The sequence below is a fragment of the Ovis aries genome, chromosome 12 (genome assembly GCF_016772045.2).
Source record: "Ovis aries strain OAR_USU_Benz2616 breed Rambouillet chromosome 12, ARS-UI_Ramb_v3.0, whole genome shotgun sequence".
NCBI classification, from domain to species: domain Eukaryota; kingdom Metazoa; phylum Chordata; class Mammalia; order Artiodactyla; family Bovidae; genus Ovis; species Ovis aries.
Genome location: NC_056065.1, coordinates 41,080,448 through 41,098,173, shown reverse-complemented (window position 1 = coordinate 41,098,173; position 17,726 = coordinate 41,080,448). Strand labels below are relative to the sequence as shown.

General features: G+C 49.0%; 2 protein-coding genes across 2 annotated transcripts; both read right to left on the bottom strand.

Moving 5' to 3' along the window:
* Positions 1-1,350: 1,350 nt before the first annotated feature.
* On the bottom strand, positions 1,351-2,430 carry NPPA (natriuretic peptide A). Its single transcript, NM_001160027.1, is given in 6 exon segments — positions 1,351-1,362; positions 1,889-2,019; positions 2,022-2,082; positions 2,085-2,089; positions 2,092-2,215; positions 2,311-2,430. Coding segments are annotated over 6 exon segments (453 nt in total).
* Positions 2,431-12,814: 10,384 nt separating this feature from the next.
* On the bottom strand, positions 12,815-14,015 carry NPPB (natriuretic peptide B). Its single transcript, NM_001160026.1, is given in 3 exon segments — positions 12,815-12,831; positions 13,365-13,611; positions 13,890-14,015. Coding segments are annotated over 3 exon segments (390 nt in total).
* Positions 14,016-17,726: the final 3,711 nt, after the last annotated feature.

Genomic DNA, 17,726 nt, shown 5'->3' with positions numbered 1-17,726 from the left:
CACCCCTTCCACCCATCCCCCAGTGTCCTCTAAGTTCCAGGGGCGTCTCATGTATTTGGCACGTTCAGTCAATCCCATCTGTGAGAACCTGCTGTGTCACTGTGACACCTTGGCAGTGAGCCCAGCTCCCCCCTCCTCCCCTGCCAGCAGCCCCTGCTCCTCAAGTCCCAGGCCTTCTTCCTTTCTCTCCATCCTCCTGGTCCTTAGTTTTCCACCTGGTCCTCCTGTTCTTAGTTTTCCACCGTCTGCATTCAAAATCCACACAAGGAACATCTCTTTCAGAAGCAGTTACCCTAGAGTTCTTTCCCTACCTCCCTGCCTAACCATCAATTCTCTGCTGGCCTCCCCCTCACCCTACACAGAGCATATTACTACTTTACTTCGTCCTCTCTCAGTTTCTGTACAATCTGATCAACTATATGTAGGGTGCCCGCTGTGCCACGTGCTGCAGGGCCTGCTGAAGGGGCATTTACCTCCAGGAGCTTGCAGATCAGGGACACAGACCCAGTTGCATACCCAGGCATGTTGCGGTGACTGGTGATAGTTATAAAATGCTGCAAGTGAAGAGCTTGATCTGTCCTGGGCATGTGGTATCCTGGAAGGCTTCAGGGAAGAAGTAGCTTTCTTAATGAGCTTAAGAAATGAGTAAAATGCTTGGGAGAGGTGGGGAGCTCTGGATTAAGGGCATCTACGTGGAAGGAACAGCATGAATAAAGGCATGGGGAAGTGAAGGTGTAGGGGTGTTGGAGGAATGTCATAAAATCCGACACGGGGAGTGTGGTGTCAGGGGTAATGGGTGAGGAGGTGGCGCGGAGCCCTGCTCCCTGGTGCAGGTAAACTGGGGCAACACCCTTTTCAGAAGTCGATACAAAGAAACTACTTCTTCAGCAGCTCAATTTTGCTGTGAACTTAAAACTGCGCCCCCAAACAAGTTAATTACTTAAAAAAAAAAAAAAAGAATGAAAAAGGAACTGAGAATTCTCCCCAACAAAAGTTTAAGTGACAAGGAATATCAGGCTGAACTCTCTTCCGGAAATGAAAGAAATCACACCAACCCGAGCCTACTGCTTCTGTCCATGGTGCTGAAGTTTATTCATTTTCAAACTGATGTTGGTAACAGGTGATAAAAACTTAACACATGGGTGGGAGAGGTGGAGAAGCCACAGTTAAATCACTTTGTCTACATTTAGCATAAAATGTGAGAAATGTTGACAGGAAGCTGATGCTTGAATAGAACACTTGTCGCAACTCAACTTGATGGCAACCAGATGCGACAAAGTTGAGTGAGAGACCCCAGGGGATTCTCTTGAAGACTGCCTGGGGCCTGGCCTGCCTTTTCCTCCCTGGCCGTTATCTTCGATACTACAAGAGAGCAGAGACATGTTTGGTTTGGTGACCTGACTCCACCGGAAAAGTCAGCTTCATCAGACTCTGCTCCCTTCCCACCAGCCTCCACTCCAGCCTGATGACCCTCTGACTTCTGTAAACTGGTAAACAAATTGCCCGTTAGGAGCTAGTAAAGTCAGTCCTGCCCAATTTCAATCCTTTGGAATCTGATGATTCTGCAAAGGACATGAACTACCAATCAGCAGAGCACAGGTGATTTGGCCCCATGAACAATTTAAGTCCCCATTGCTCGTGGCAGTAAAGTCTTTTTTTCTTAGCATTTTCTCAGCCAACTGTAGCTGAGGTTGGTATCATTGTCCTGAGACTCAGAGCACAACCCCCTCCCCGCCAGTTTGGGGCAGAAATTTTAAAGGGGTTGCTTCTATGCTGTCCCTTTCCTACTGAAGGCATTCCCGGGTGGTGTTCTTTCGCAAGGTTTGAATGTCAATGAAACCATAATTTCCTTCCTCCCCATCCCACTTCCATCCTCAGGTCCTCTTACCCGGAAGCTGTTGCAGCCCAATCCACTCTGGGCTCCAATCCTGTCCATCCTTCCCCCGAAGCAGCTGGACCTCCGCAGGCTCCGAGGGGCAGTGAGCAGTGCCCTCAGCTTGCTCTTCAGGAGGGCAGATCTATCGGAGGATTCCCAGGGTCCCCGCCCGAGGGCGCCCCCATCTCTCTGGGCTGCGTTGACCTCCCCCATCCAGGGAGGCACCTCTGAAAGAGGGCTGAGAGGGGCCCCAGCTTCTTCATTCTGCTCACTTAATACTTGTGAGGGCACAGCCTCATCTTCTAAAGGCATCTTGTCCTCCAAACGGTCCAGCAAATTCTTTACAAAAGGAAAATGGAAAGGGAGAGGTCTCGCTGCCTGGCCCAATGTCACAACCCCCCTCACCCCAGACCATGCCGCTTTCCTGGCCCTACCTTGAAATCCATCAGGTCTGCATTGGACACAGAGCCATACACGGGATTTGCTCCTGTTTGCCCTGGGAGCTGAAACGCCAGAAAGAGGAGGAAGCTCGTGGTGATGGCGGAGGAGCCCATGCTGGCGTCGGTCAAGGAATGGTCGGTCTGGTGCTTGCTGCCTCCTCTCTGGCTTCTTTGGCCTTTCACTGTTGGCCTTTGTCCGTCTCTGTCTCCCAGCTGCCCTGAGCCTCCTCTTTTTATAGCCCCCTGGCTCTCTGGGAGCTCGTCCGGGAGAGGGACGGAACCCTCCCCATTCTGTCACTTGCAGTGATAAAGCAGCTGAGTGAGGAAGCAGCAGAAGATGCCCTTTTAAAGTTATCAGTCCAGGCTGCTTGTCACAGCCCCTCTGCCTTGAGCAGCCCCGACAACCCCCAGGACCCTCAGCTGCAGGAGCCACATTCTTGTTGATTTGCCTCAAGAGGTTCCCACTTCAAAGGTGTGAGAAGAGCAAAAAAGAGTCCTTGGTTATCTCACAGTGATGCCTCCGGCTTCTTTCTCCTCGGCAACGGGACTCATGCGGGGAAGCAGAGGGTGACGGTTGGCGGGCGCCCAGCTCCCCTGTTGGTTTGCTGCTCAGCTGTCAGGGCTCCAAATAAGGGCGGGAGGGGAGGATGTGGCAGGCAGCCGGCTGCTCGGCTCAGGACAAATTAGTCCAGATGCTGGAGCTGGCCTCACACCTGACTCATCAGCAGTGGCGAGGGCAGAACCTGCCCCCCGCAGGGCTACCCCCACCCCCTGACTGTCCCTCTCAGTGTCCAGGTGAAGAGAAAGTAGTTTTCTAGAGTCCTAATTCAGCTGGAACCAAATGGGACCAATGTCCCAAGAATTCCACTCCCCAAAAGAAACACAAGACAAGTTTGGGGAACATGATCATTCCTGTGCAAAGCCTGCCCTCCTTCACTGCATGGCTCCCTCAAAGGTGTGGGGGGAACTTGACACTAGGAGGATGCTGATATTTTCATTTATGGAAGCTTGCTGCTTCTAGAAACTCAGACTCGGACTCAGCTGAAGTTTGTAATGCCTCGCACCCTCCTAGGAACACTCCCAAGGTGAAGTTGGCTGATGGAGGCAGCTGTGACCCATGCAGTTTCCCTTAAGGTCTTTCATGTCCTCTAAGGCCCAGCAAGCAATGAGCCATCAAGGTCTCTGTTTTCCTGGCCCCCCAAAGAGAAACACCAGGCAATGAGCCTCTCTATCTGCAATGAATGGCCTCCTTTGCTGGTTGTTGCTCAGTTGTTCATTTGCTAAGTTGTGTCTGACTCTGTGACCCCATGGACTGCATGCAGCCTGCCAGGTTTTCCTGTTTTCCACCATCTCCTGGAGTTTGCTCAAACTCTTGTCCATTGAGCCAGTGATGGTATCTTGCCCACCTCTTCAGCTGCCGTCCCCTTCTCCTTTTGCCCTCAATCTTTCCCAGGATCAGGGCCTTTTCCAATGAGTCAGCTCTTCCCATCAAGGGGTCGAAGTATTAGAGCTTCAGTTTCAGCATCAGTCCTTCCAATGAATATTCAAGGTTGACTTCCTTTAGAATTCACTGGTTTGATCTCTGCAGTCCAAGGGACTCTCAAGAGTCTTCTCCAGCACCACAATTTGAAAACATCAATTCTTTGGTGCTCAGCCTTCTTTCTGGTCCAGCTCTCACATCCATACATGACGACTGGAGAAAATGTACAGCACTGGCCTCCATTTACCAAGTGCCAGACCCAACGCTATATACTCTTCAGTGCAATGTATCTAGAGGGGAAACACTACACTGAAGGAATGAGAACCCTGCATTGCAGCCCAAAGCAGTTAAATTGCATGTATCTTTGTGACCTTCTTTTCCTCATCTGTGAGCCTTAAAAGAACTATTACTGTATAAACGCATTTTGAAGTGTGAACTGACTCACTGGAAAAGACCCTGATGCTGCAAAAGATAGAGTCAGGAGGAGAAGGGGACAACAGAGGATGGGATGGTTAGATGGCATCACTGACTCAAAGGACATGAGTTTGAGCAAGCTCCAGGAGTTGGTGATGGGCAGGGAAGCTGGTGTGCTGCAGTCCATGGGGTTGCAGAGCCAGACACAACTGAGTGATTGAGCTGATCTGAAGTGTGGACTGCCATATAACTGCATGATACTCATAATGGTTATCTTTATTGTTTGGTTGGAATATGCAAGACATGGTGCTGAGAGCTATATGTGGATTCTTCCCTTTTCATTACCAGCCCCAGGAGGTGGGTATTGTCCCCATTCACAGAGGGACAGAACTGAGCCTGAGAGCATCTGTCACTTGCCCAGTGTCACTCAGCAGGATTGGGACATGAACCCCAGATCTGATGCCAAAGCCTGCAATCTCAACCCACTTCTCAGATACTGCTACTTCTTAGCACAAAGTTTCCTTAACAATACCTTTAGTCTCAGTTCCTGATTAAACACTGCCCTAGTCTTAGTCCTTTAGATTGCCTCTGAACATCTCCTTGCCTTTCCCCTGCCCTGGGGCTGTAGCTTTGCATGCTTGGCAAGTCTGTGAGTATGTGGACTGTCTCAGGAAATCAGCATACCCAAGCCCCATTGATTTTGGATGCACACAGCAGCAAGTGGTATCTTGCAGTAAGCAGCAGTAGTGAGCTGGAATCCAGACCTTAGTTCCCTGACCAGGAATCCTAACCGTTAGACCAGAGAGGCCAGCAGCTAGGGCCTAAATCCCCAGTCCTTGCCTACTGAGATAAGAAGGAATTCTGATGAGGAGGTAGAAGGTAAAGAGAAAAGTAAAACTTTTATTAGAAAGGCAGAGTGCATGCAGAAAGACGCATGGGCGAACTCTGTGAGAGCTGTCTCCAGAGTCACACCTTTGGAAAGTTTAAATCCGTTATAAAGGGCCAGTTTTCCAGGTCTTTGTCTCCCCTCTGGCCAATAGTCTTGTTTTGCCCCTCCTGGCTAGTTTGTCTCAGGACCCTCCCCTCCCAACCAAATAGATTTCAACACAAAGACATCTGGGAGGAAAGAAGGAAGACTCATTATGACCTGGCATCCCCTGACTTTTGACCCCCAAGGAGACTTTCTGCACTTGTGTAGTGTCTCCCTTGTCCCAAGGAGGGGGAATATGTGATTTCTTGACCCTTCACTCAAACAATGTTTAGCCCTTCTCTGTTCTTGCCATGATTGTTATCTTAAGGTGTGCATAAGAGACAAAGCCTGGCTATTTACCCTGTTTCTATTGTTACTTTCATTTCAGAGGGTAAACAGGAGTGAGAGAGTGCTTGCGTGCCCAAACAAGTCCAGAGGGGAAACACGACACTGAAGGGAGGAGAACCCTGCACTGCAGCCCCAAGCAGTCAAATTGCATGCATCTTTGGGGCCTTATTTGTGACTCCATGGCCTGTAGCTCACCAGGCTCCTCTGTCCATGGAATCTTCCGGGCAAGAATATTGGAGTGGGTTGCCATTTCCTTCTCCAGGAGGATCTTCCCCACCCGAAGATCAAACCTGTGTCTCCTGCATCTCCTGCTTTGTCAGGTGGATTCTTTTCCCACTGAGCCACCTGGAAAGTGCCTAACCTGGAGCCCACCTATGTCCTGTCTCAGGCAATGTAAACAGGAGGCTAGTAATACAGGTCCAGCCTGAAGCCCCCTTTTTCTTGCCCCATGAAATGTAAACAGGAAGCTAGCTATGAATGCCTAAACTGGAGCCCATCTATCTCCTGCCTTACCGTGACCTATTTACACACCTAACTCGTTTCAGTCTACCCTCTAGAACCTCAGGAACTGCAAATGGAATGACAGCTCTGTCCTAGCCAGACCCTCCTCCACCTACGCTCAGTCCTTGGCTGGTCAGATGGAGAGGCTGTTACACAGCAAGAGGACAGGATATCTGGGCAGAGGACATGAGAGACATCCTGGGTAGTTTTATTCTAAAGGAGAAAGCAAACCCCTTTACTAATTTGGATTGGCCAAACTCAACTTCAGATCCAAAATGAGTGCAATTCTGAGTAGGGAGGCGTCTGGGAGGAAAGAAACAAGACTCATTATGGCCTGGTATCCCTTGACTTTTGACCCTCAAGGAGACTTTCTGCACATATATATCTCTGAGTGCCAAGAATCACTGTATCCTGACGTATCCTGGAATGCGCTCACAGCTTAATTGCTCGGGTTATTATTAGCAGAGGATTCAGTGAGCAGCCACCCTTGGGGAACTGATGCTCCTCGAGTGTGCGTCACACGGGCTGTCTCCTGGAGATGCCTTTTGAGATAGGCCTTTGATGCAGGCAAGATTCCGGAAGGGCACCATGGTGGGTGGCCTCTGCTGTGGTTTAGCCTCTGAGGGCTGATGCTGCTCTTGCATCCAGCGCCTCTTCTGAAGTCTATCGGTGGCCCAAGGAAAAGTGAAAGTCCCATGCAAGTTTCCAGAAGCAGAATTTAGAACTTTTTTCAGTTTACTTTTATTATTAAAACTTTTCCCCTTTCAGAGTGAATCTGGAGTGGAGGCACCAGTGTCATTTTTTTAGTTTCTTCTTTTGTCTCTCTCTCTCTCTTTTTTTTTTTTTTTTTTGCAGAAGGTGGGTGGCAAGAAAAGAATACTTAGTTTCTGCCCTGAGGACTTTGTACAGAACACCATCTCCTGCACTAACAGAGCCCAGGGAAAACAGACAGTCCCCAATATACTCAGTACCCCAGTGCTATGAAAGCCTTTGATTTGAGCCTGAAATGGAAAATGACTTGATGTACAGTTTCTCCTCCTTTCCATGTCCCTGATCCACCTCAGGATATGTGTGTGGAAGAATTAATATTTAATGGGGTGTTTAGAAGCCAGCCTGTGGGAGTGAAAAGCAAAAGACACAGATGACCAGATCCATCCCCCACCCCCACCTCTTCAACAAGCTGAAAAATAAAAAGCCTTTATTTCCTTATCACTGGAAAGAAGTCATCTTAATCATGTGATGGAATGAGGGTTGCAAATGGCTGGGAGAATCCAGAATTGGGGCATCTCCAGTCTCTAGCTGAGTTTGGTTTCATGATCCTCCAGGGGGATGCTGTGGGCCGCTTCAGGGAGCTACGAGTGCCCAGAGATGTTACACATGTGCAGAACTAGTGTGAAAGACCCATCACATTCCTGTCATGACTCTGTCAGACCTAAATAGCCCAAAGCAGGAGCCCCAGTTGGGAGAAATTGGTAGGACACTGGTCCGTATTTAGGAATAATTGCTTTAGACTTTGAAAATGATGTTCTGTTTCTTTGGTGCAAATTGGAGGTCACTGAAACTGGAATTTGGGGGCAGGTTGCCCAGGGGAAAAGGCCCAAGGCAAGTGTATTTGCTAAAGCTTTTGGGGCTTCTACTTCAAGTGAAATAAAACTGAGGGGAAAAGGGAAGTATTAGTCAACTATTGCTGCGTGACAAATTACCCACCTCTTAGCAACCTTTTGTTTTTCCAGCTTCAATGGCTCTTTGGTGCTGTGCACAGTCTTCCTCTAGTTGCAGTGAGCGGGGTCCACTCTCTAGCTACGGTATGCTTGCTTCTCATTGCAGTGGCTTCTCTTGTTGCAGACTATGGGCTCTAAGGTGTGTGGGCTTCAATAATTGCAGTGCGATGGCTCAGCAATTGTGGCGCACAGGCTTAGTTGCCCTCAGCATGTGCGATCTTAGTTCCCAGACCAGGGACAGAACCTGCGTCCATTCTTAATCAGTGGACCATCAGGGAAGTCCCTACCTAAGCAATTTTAATCAACACGCATCGACTATCTAACAGTTTCTGTGGACCAGGGATCTGGCTCTGCTTAACTGGGTACCAACTTGCTCAGAGCTTGCACTGGCTACAGTTAAGATGTTGGCCAGGGCTATGGTCATTTCAAGGCTTGGCTGAGGACCTGTTTTCAAGGTCACTGGTGTGTCTTTTGGCAAGCCTTGGGTCCTCACTGACTGTTGCCTGGAGATGTCATTTCCTTATGACATGGACTCTCCATAGAGGTGCAGCTGACTTCTTTTAGGTAGAGAGAAAAGCAACAGGTAAACCGCCATCTTTTTGTAACCTAATCTTGGGAGTGGTAGCCCATCATTTTTGTTGTCCTCTGTTCACTAGAAGTGAGTCACTAAGTCCATCCCATACTCAAATGGAGGTGCTTACCAAGGGCATGAATACTAGGAGATGAGCATCACTGCAGACCATCTCAGAGGCTACCCACTACAGGTAAGGAAAGAGAAAGAGCAAATACACAGTGATATGTTACCAAGTTGGTCACAGCTTTGAGAAAACAATTTAGTGGTAAGTTGATTGGTAATTGGTTGGCTGGTTGGTGGTTGGTTGGTCATGGTGCACCTCTCCAGAGAATTTCATGGGACCCAGCATCTTGGAACAGTCTGTGAGGAAATAAAAGGATGAGGGCACTGCATCAAATCCTTTGGGCTGCTGTAACAAAGTACTACAAACTGGGTATCTTAAAACAACAGGACTGTATTGTCTCACAGTTCTGAAGGCTAGAGTCCAAAATCAAGGAGTCATCAGGGCCATGTTCCCTCTAAAACCTGTACGGCAGGATCCTTCCTTGTCTCTTGCAGCTTCTGGTGGCTGCCAGCAGCTTCTGGTGGCTGCCAGCAGCCGTTGGCAGTCCTTGGTTACAGATGCATCTCTTTGATCTTCATCTCTTCCTTCTTGGGTTTCTCTCTTTTTTTCTTGTAAGGACCAGTCAGACTGAATTGGGCTTCCCTGGTGGCTCAGACTATAAAGAATCTGCCTGCCAGTGCAGGAGACCCAGGTTCCATCCCTGGATCTGGAAGATCCTCTGGAGAAGGGAATGGCAACCCACCCCATTATCCTTGCCTGGAGAATTCCATGGACAGAGGAGAATGGTAGACAACAGTCCATGGGGTCGAAAAGAGTCAGACACGACTGAGTAACTAACCTCACTCACTTACACTGAATCAGGATCCCACCCTACTCCAGTATGAGTTCATCTTAATTTCCTCCGCAATGACCTGATTCACCACACCCCCTCCAGCACACCACCCATGGACATACCTGGGTGTATGCCCTCCAAGGAGTACATGCCCTCCTTGGGGGCCTCACAGAGAGGAGGAGTCTCCCTTTGGCTAAGGCGTGAGGGTTCTGCTTTCTCCCCCTGATGCAGGAAGAACCAAGTAGGGAAGCCTGGAGCGGGAGTGGGGGGGGGGGGCAGTTAGGAAGCTGGTGTACCAATATGGGCATGAGTGGTGAGGGAAAGAAGGAGGAATGGACGTGGTACCTGCCTGGGTGGTCCAGTCAAAGAATGAAGTCAAGGAAGATTCCAAGGGCTGAAGTCATCAAGGGTGGGGAGCCCTGGAAGAAGGTTTACTCATTCGGGAGTGTCTTAGTTTAGGTTCTCCTGAGCCTGAGACATGTATTCAAGCAAAGTAGTTTATTTTCGAGACAATCCCAGGAAATATTGGCAGGAGACTGGGGAAATGACCAGGGAGAGGGGTTTAGTGATCACCATGGGCAGCTGCAGCTTAATACCCATCCACTGCAGAGAAATCTGGGGACCAGTAAAAGATGCACACCACTTGTGAACCGAAGGCACTACTCGGTATGGGTTGAGTGCTGCTCCTGGTCCATGTCAGTTTCCCAGAACTTCCTGCCTGCCCCCAGAAAGTGGGCTCTGGCTGCCAGAGAAAGTCTGGGGGCAGGAAAGTGGGATGCTTCCAGATGGAAGTGGGGCTGGTGAGCACTGTGAGGGCAAGGATTGTGTTTGGCAGTGTCAGAGACACAATGCTAGGGGCAAAAGAATGGGAGCCACTGTCCCAGGGCTGAAGTGCTATAGAATGCCCACACAGTTCCATGAGGCCCGGCTCTTCATCCCATGAGAGAAACAGGCCTCTTAGTGGAAATGCACTGAATACGTGAAAAATTCTACAGAGACAAAGATAGCTGAGAACTGCAAGATGAACAAGACAAATGGTCAAGTTCATGACTTCGTGCTTAGACCTGGTTCGGGGGTAGGGGCGGGGAGGATGCATTCTTTTTGTGCCACAAATCATTCTCAGGGAGGTCAAAGCTGCCCCAAAAAGGATGGAGGGGGGAGTGTAAAATCTGTGACAAGAGATGAAGAATTCAGGTCCAACACTGTCCTGACTTCAATAGCTTCAACACTGGAGACCCAGCAGAGCATGCTCACCCTCTACTGAAGCTCCTTTTAGCTGCAAAGCTGTGGGCTGTGAAGCATGGGTCCGTGTCCACCAACATGTCTTTCTGGGTAGGTTACAGTGACAAGCATCCATGGAGATACATAATCTGGCAGCTTCTTTGGAGGACAAGGTTGATCATAGGTAAGTCAGGGAGATTAAGGCCATGTCTGTAGCTCCATGGGGATGTGTTTGAAGGGGCCAGGGCCACAGGTCAGGGAGGGCTGGTTTTAAAGGGCATCCTTAGACAGTGCGTGTGCCATTTCACTGAGGACAAACACCAAGCACAGGAGGAGCTTGCTGAGATGTCATTCCATTGGGTACATCAGACTAGCAACTCCCCACCATCCAGAAGTCACATTTGGCTCTTTGGTTTGTTTTAGAGTCCTTTTTCCTGGACCTTGGCTTAGGTGAAAAGCCTCAAGTAACAAATGTATCTGTATCATGCACAGACTCTATCACCAGAGCCCTATTTATGGAAGAACTGGACTTACCTGGAAGACTTCTGAAGTGCTGGCTGGGTTTGTAAAGTGGGTGTTCTGGGAGGAATCTGTCTTCATCATCTGAGCAGGGGAGGGAAGTTGACAACAGGCAGTGGCCCCAGATATTGAACTGACTGATGCCATTACGAGGGGACCATCCCTCCCACCAAGAAGCCTAATTCACTGGCCTGGGAAGAGGTGGATTGGTCAGTGATTAGGTGTATGGATGTTGGGCCAGCCTGTGTGGGCTTGAATCCTGGCTCTGCCGCTTTACCAACTGAGAGACCCTGAGCAAGACATATCACCTTTCTGTGCCTCACTTTGTAAAATGAATGATAATAAGAGTTCTTCCTGCATAGCTGTTGTAAGGGCTGATATGAGTTCATGGAACTGTGCCTGGACATTATAAGTTCTTTATAAATATTAACTATGCTAATTACTCATTACCACCCAGGGTCAAAACATTAGGCAAAGATGACTCACAGGTTTTTTTGTTTGTTTGTTTTGAGAATAAATTGGTCCTAAAACCTTATTTTCAAAACTTTAATCTCATTAGATATCTATCACCTCAGATGCAAACTGGGTTAAAATGAGAAATAAAACAAAGATCCACCAATTCTGGTTCCCCTCACTCAAAGAAACATCAGATGAGGACAGGAGGAAAGTCATGAGTGCAGTTAAAGGTCTGGAGCTCAGGCAAAGAGTACAGGCTCCAGATTCACAAGGATCCCTGCTCAAATTCTAGCTCTGGAACTTAGCAGCTGTATGCTTTCAGGTAAGATGCTTCCCTTTTCTTGATCTCAGTTTTCTCATCCATAAAATGGGGATACTTATAGTCCTGTTCTCCTGCTGAGCTGGTACCATAAAAGGCATTCTTGGCAAAGGAAACTGCATAGGCTGAAAGCAAGAGCAAGTTCCATCACATGACGTGGGATGCCTGGAACCCAAGATGCAGGGGGAGGGGCATCCTGAGAGGAGAGGGCAGTGACCCCCTACTAGGACTCCCAGCTGATTAAGGCAGCACAGTAGGGTTCTGGGGCTTGTCTCTTTTCCTGCTATGCTTGTGGGCTCAGGAAATGAAAATGCTATTAAACTCAGGGTTTTGAAGTCAACTTCCCAGGATGACATCAGGAATTGAAGGTTTGAACCTGAGGTTGGAGGCAGGAGGGAGAACTCACACTCATCAAGAATGCAAATAAGCCCTCTCTCTCTCTCTCTGATACACACACACACACACACACACACACACACACACACACACAGCCCTCGATCTCTGAGAGCTTCTGGAAACAACAAATATACAGAGAGTACCTCCAGTCACAGAATTCTAGGCAGAAGGAAGGCACGGGGCAAATACCCTGCCACACACCCTCATGAAGCAGGAATACATCAGGGTCCATTTAGCTCCCACAGAGAAACTGTCAGACTTTCAAAACTAGTTTCTGGAAAGTGTCTCAAGTGTCTGAGGTGTTTAGAGACATTTCAGAACAAGAAAAAAAACTTTCAAGAAAAGTAGTCCCCCTCCCAGCAACTGCTTGATCATCAGCCCTTGAAGCCATGTGGGGACACCCCACCATTAAATGGACACCTTTGGGACTTGCAAGAAAACACAGAGTTGTTTTTTTTAATGATGGGTTATTTTTTAAAACACTGAGACAAATGAATTTCAAAAGGAAAAAGCTATAATACTGACTTTATTTCATCATGGAAAATTTGTGTCCGAAGATAAGAACCATTTTATATAAAACAACCAAATAAATAAATAAATAAAAATAAATAGGAGTTGCTTCCAAGGGGATCAGGAGTTGATGGAGAATCAGATGCAGCCATATCTGCAGCCAGGACCTCCTCTTAGTACCTCCTCAGCACTGTGGGGGGAAAAGAGAGGGTGATGATGACTTTGGGGTGGGAGACAGGAAGGATCTGAGCTTTCCCTCACCCTGTGCCACCCCTGCCACCACCCTCTCCAGTTCATCTGCATGTTTGGGGCTTTGGAATAACCCATCTCCCCGGACCTCCCCATCCTCCTTGTAAACCAGGGATTACCATCCCCCTGGTGGCCCTCCCCTCTGCCTTTGCAGCTTTAGACAGTTCAGGGGAAACCAGGAGGAAAAATGTTAACTACTCTTTCTGCTCCAAGGAGGGCCTGCTGAACAGTGACTGAATTACATCCTAAAGATTCTGCCCCTTTCAGTCAGAGGCAGGAGGTGGATAGAAGGGGCTTCCAGACATGATAATGAATGTTGTCCAAATTTAATATTCCCAGAGAGGCATGCCTTGGCCCTGAGGACTGCCAGCAAAGAAGAGTGATGTTCTTTGTTCAAATTTTGGTCCCCTGAGACATCGGACCCAGAAGTGGCTCTAATGGTGATGTGCAGTGGGAATGCGGACAGGCGCTCACCGTTGCAGCCCAGGCCGCTGAGGGAGCCGATCCGGTCCAGCCTCCGTCCAAAGCAGCCCGAGTCGCGCATCATCTTGGGGCCCCGCAGGGCCCGGAGGAGGCTGTGGTGGGGCTCAAGGAACCCCGCGGGGGCTGCCGCCGGGGAGTCCCAGGTTTCTTCCAGGCCCTGGCCCTGCTGGAGGGGCTCCACGCGCAGCTGCTCCGCCTGCAGCTCCGAGACCCTGTCTCGTAGACGGTCCAGCAGCTCCTGCAATGCACGGTAGGGGAGCCGCAGCTTCAGAAACCCGCACCCTGGGCCCAGCCACCCTCGACGGCGGCAAAGCGATCCAGCCGCGCTGGGTACCGGCTTCCCGCACCCAGTCTCTCCATGTTCTAATTCCCTTTCTGATTCTCGTATCACTAATTCCCAAGGGAGGGTGGGGACCTCTTGGGATGTGAGTGGAGGGTCGGGGGATGGGGACCCGCTAACTGCTGCTGTCCGCGCCCTCTTGGCGAACCGGGTTTACGCAGTTCAGCAGCGCTCACCTGTAACCCAGGCAGTTCCGAAGCCGAGCCGGGGCCACCCAGCGGGTGGGAACGACATCCTAGCAGCGACAGGTGCAAGAAGAGGAGAAGCAGGAGCGCCCGGGACAGCGCCGTCTGGGGGTCCATGTCGCTGGCGGAGCGGATGGAGGTTGCGGCCGCGGCTGCTTCGCTGGGTTGCGCCTCACGTCTCACCTTCTAGTGCCCGGTGGGCGCTCTCCCGGATCCTTGGGCAACAGAGGCCTTTTATCCCTGGTCCTGGGAGCTGGGCCGGCCCTGCCTCTCTGGGTTATCTCTGATTTATCGGCCGCATTCCGGCCCGACCCGCTGAGCTCAGGGCGGGGGAATGCACCTCTCCGCGCCGAGGGGGTGGAGGCTGGGGAGAGCAGGCCTTGTATAGAAATGGGCCTGACCGGGAGCTGGAACGCGCGCCCGGGGTGGGGGGCGGGGGGGTTTGGAGGGGTGGGGTGCGGGAGTGGGGGCGTAGGCAGGGAGGGGTAGACACCAATAGCCTTTCGTCTCTCTCTCTGCTTCCTTTCCTGCAAAACCGCCGGGGGCATTAGCGTGGATTTTTTTCTTTCCTCCCCACCCCCATTCCTGAATTGAGAAGAGAGAACCCCAGCGATCAGAGACTCGACGCAAATGCCGGGCGCACGAGGTGACTCACAAAGAACAGCCCCAGCCAACACCCCATCACTGCAGCGCGTCTTCCCTCCCCGCCTGGAACTCGGCACCCCGCCTGGAAGAGCGCAAGCCTGCAACTCTGCCCTGCGCCAGACCGCCGGTCCCTCGGGCGCGCTGACCGCTGTCCGTGGTTCTGATCACGCTGAGCCACCAACGCAAGAGTTCTTGCTCTCCTCAACTCCGGTGTTGCCAGAAAGACAAGCACAGGGCAGGGGCCAAGAGACGCCTGAGACCCCCTCCCTGCCCTCTCACGACCTCCTGCACTAGGATGCTAATTCTCCAGTGTCACCTGATTAAAAGTCTGGGTATGACAAGGAACTTCTGGAATGCTGACCCTTCTTCCGTCCCTTAAAGGGTAGAGCTGATTTGACAGGAATTTTGAGAGGCAAAGCCCAGAGATGAAGTCATTCAGGAATGCCTTCTATCACATCTCCTCCAGGTGCCAACACCTCCTCTCCCCCACCAAGTCAGCATAACGGAAAAAGCAAGGATGACTGCAAGATGGTTATCTATTTCGTGGGACAGTAGGGGTGTGAGGGAGTCTTCTGCAGTGCCTCCTTCAACTGGTCGTCCAGGATCTCATTCCCATTTGCAGATCTGGTCTGCAATTTGCAGGTCTGGGCCTCCTGCCTGTGATTGCAAAGGGGGCTCCAAGGGGGAAATGGCCCTGGGAAGAGACACAGCAGATTAAATCCCCCTTAAAGTGTGCGTGACTGATGTCACTGCCCCTTCCAGATAACTTGTGTTGGCAAGCATCAGGATGAGGGAGAAGGGTTGTTCAGGAAAGGAAAGGAAAGGTGTTATGACAAAAGTGGAGAAAGGGGCAGAAGCTGGGACCACTAAGCAAATCTTGCCTGAAAAATAGCACTTCCCAGGTATTGAATGAGAAAATTGTTATTATTGTTCTTCACTTTTTGGATAAGGAAACTGAGCCCAGAAAAATTAATGTACTTTTCTCTTTTCTTTTTTACAGAAAAATTGATTTTTTACTTTAATCAAGGTACAATTGATTTACTTAGTTTCAGGTGTATAACATAGTGATTCCATATTTTTATAGATTATACTCCATTTAAATTTATAAAATATTAGCTATATTCTATATACCATATATTACATCCTTGTATCATATCATTTTACACCTAGTAGTATATCTCTTAATACCCTACTCTTATTTTGCACCTCCCCCATCCCACTCCCTAATGGCTGTCACTAGTTTGTTCTCTGTACCTCTGGATCTATTTCTATTTTGCCAGATCATTCACTTGTTTTATTTTTTTAGATTCTACATAGAAATAAAAACATACAGTATTTGTCTTTTGTGGATGTACCAGTTTACATTCCCACTGACAGTGCATCAAAGTTCCCTTTTCTCCACATTCTCGCCAACATTTTTTATTTGTGGTCTTTTTGATGATAGCCATTCTGACAGATGTGAGGTGATATCTTATTGTGGTTTTGATTTGCATTTCTCCACTGACTAATGCTGTTGAACATCTTTTCATGTGCCTCTCGGCCATCTGATGCCTTCTTTAGGAAAACATCAAATCAGGTCTTCTCACCATTTTTTCCATCAGGTTTTTAAAATATTGACTTGTATGAGCTGTTTGTTTGTTTTGGATATGAACCTCTTATCAGACACATCATTTGCAAATATTTTCTCCCATTCAGTATCATGAATCATGAAGTCTCTCAGTCATGTCCGACTCTTCATGACCCCATAGACTGTAGCCCACCAGGCTCCTCCATCCATGGAATTTTTAGGTTGTCTTAATCTATTTTCTTAAGATCACACAATTGACAAGTGCTAAAACCTGGATTCTAACCTAGGCAGTCTGATTTTTAGACCTGAAGCTCTTAATCACTGCCAGGGGGATTGTTAGGTGTTTCTACTAAAGAAAAATTAGATTACCCTATGGTCATTTCTAAAGCTACAGAAAGCTGTGCAGTGAAGTATGTGTAAGTCTGGTCCCTGACACAAGGGGAAGGAGGTCAAGCAGAGGCAAGTTCAGCATTTTACAGATAAAGATGGGGGAGAGCTAAGGGCTGTGTAAAGATGTCAGTCCTGGAGAGATTCTGGGAGCTGGAACAGTGTGTGCCTGTGTGTGCGCACGTGCACACATGCACACCAAAGGAATGATATCCAAAAATTAAACGGCAGAGAGAGACAACAAAAGACAGCCAAGAGCAGAGCTGAGACTTAAGGCTGGGGCTGCTGAGGGTGTAGAGAATCCCTAGAGCTGGAAGTCATGAAGATTAAGGGTTGGGAGCAAGACAGAGTCCATCAACCAATACCTTTCCAGAACTGATTCTGTATCTAGCCTGAGCCTTGCTTTACTCTTCTGCAAAATGGGCATATGCTCCCTCCTTTCACAGTCTAAAAGGGAGAAAAAAGTGTCTTAGAAAGTCAATAGCAGTGTGAAAAGAGCCAAAGAATTTAGAAGACATATGAGAGTTCATCTTTGCTTCAAAGGAGATTCTGTCTCAATGGGGAGACAGAGCCATTCCAGGGGAAAATGGTAAAGTGCTGAGCACTCTGACCGAACTGCTATCTTCTCAGAGTGGAGGGGATTGTGGGAGAAGACTTCAGGGCAGACGCAAGACCGAATACACACTCCAGGGACTTCTGCCCAGGAAGGGACAGCTCTGACACCAGATCATCTCCATCAACATTTATTGAATGCCTACTCTGTGCCATGCACTTTTCTATCTCTATTTAATGGAGCTATGAGGTAGCACTACCACCCAAAGATTAAATGAGATGGATACGTGGTAAGCTGAATAACAGCCTTCCTGAGATGTATATATCCAAATTCTCAAATCCCTATGCCTTTGAGGAGCATACAGTGTAGGGAGAGAAACAGACAGTCACAGGCCCCCAGGGTAAGGTGGTGACTGATCCAACAATGCTCTGGGAACGTGGTAGGAACACTCAGTTGAGGAGGCAGCTTCCTGGAGAAGGAAGCTAATTCTCGGCTAATGCTTGAAGAAAAAGAATGGGTCAGCCATGAGAGAGATGAGGAGAGTTCTGGGCAGAACTGGGGGGCTGGTTAAGTGTTCAACTACTTCTCCTAGCATCTTAGTTCATTCAGTCTGCTGTATGAACTAGAAATACCATAGATTGGGTGGATTAAACAGCAGAAATTTATTTCTCTTAGT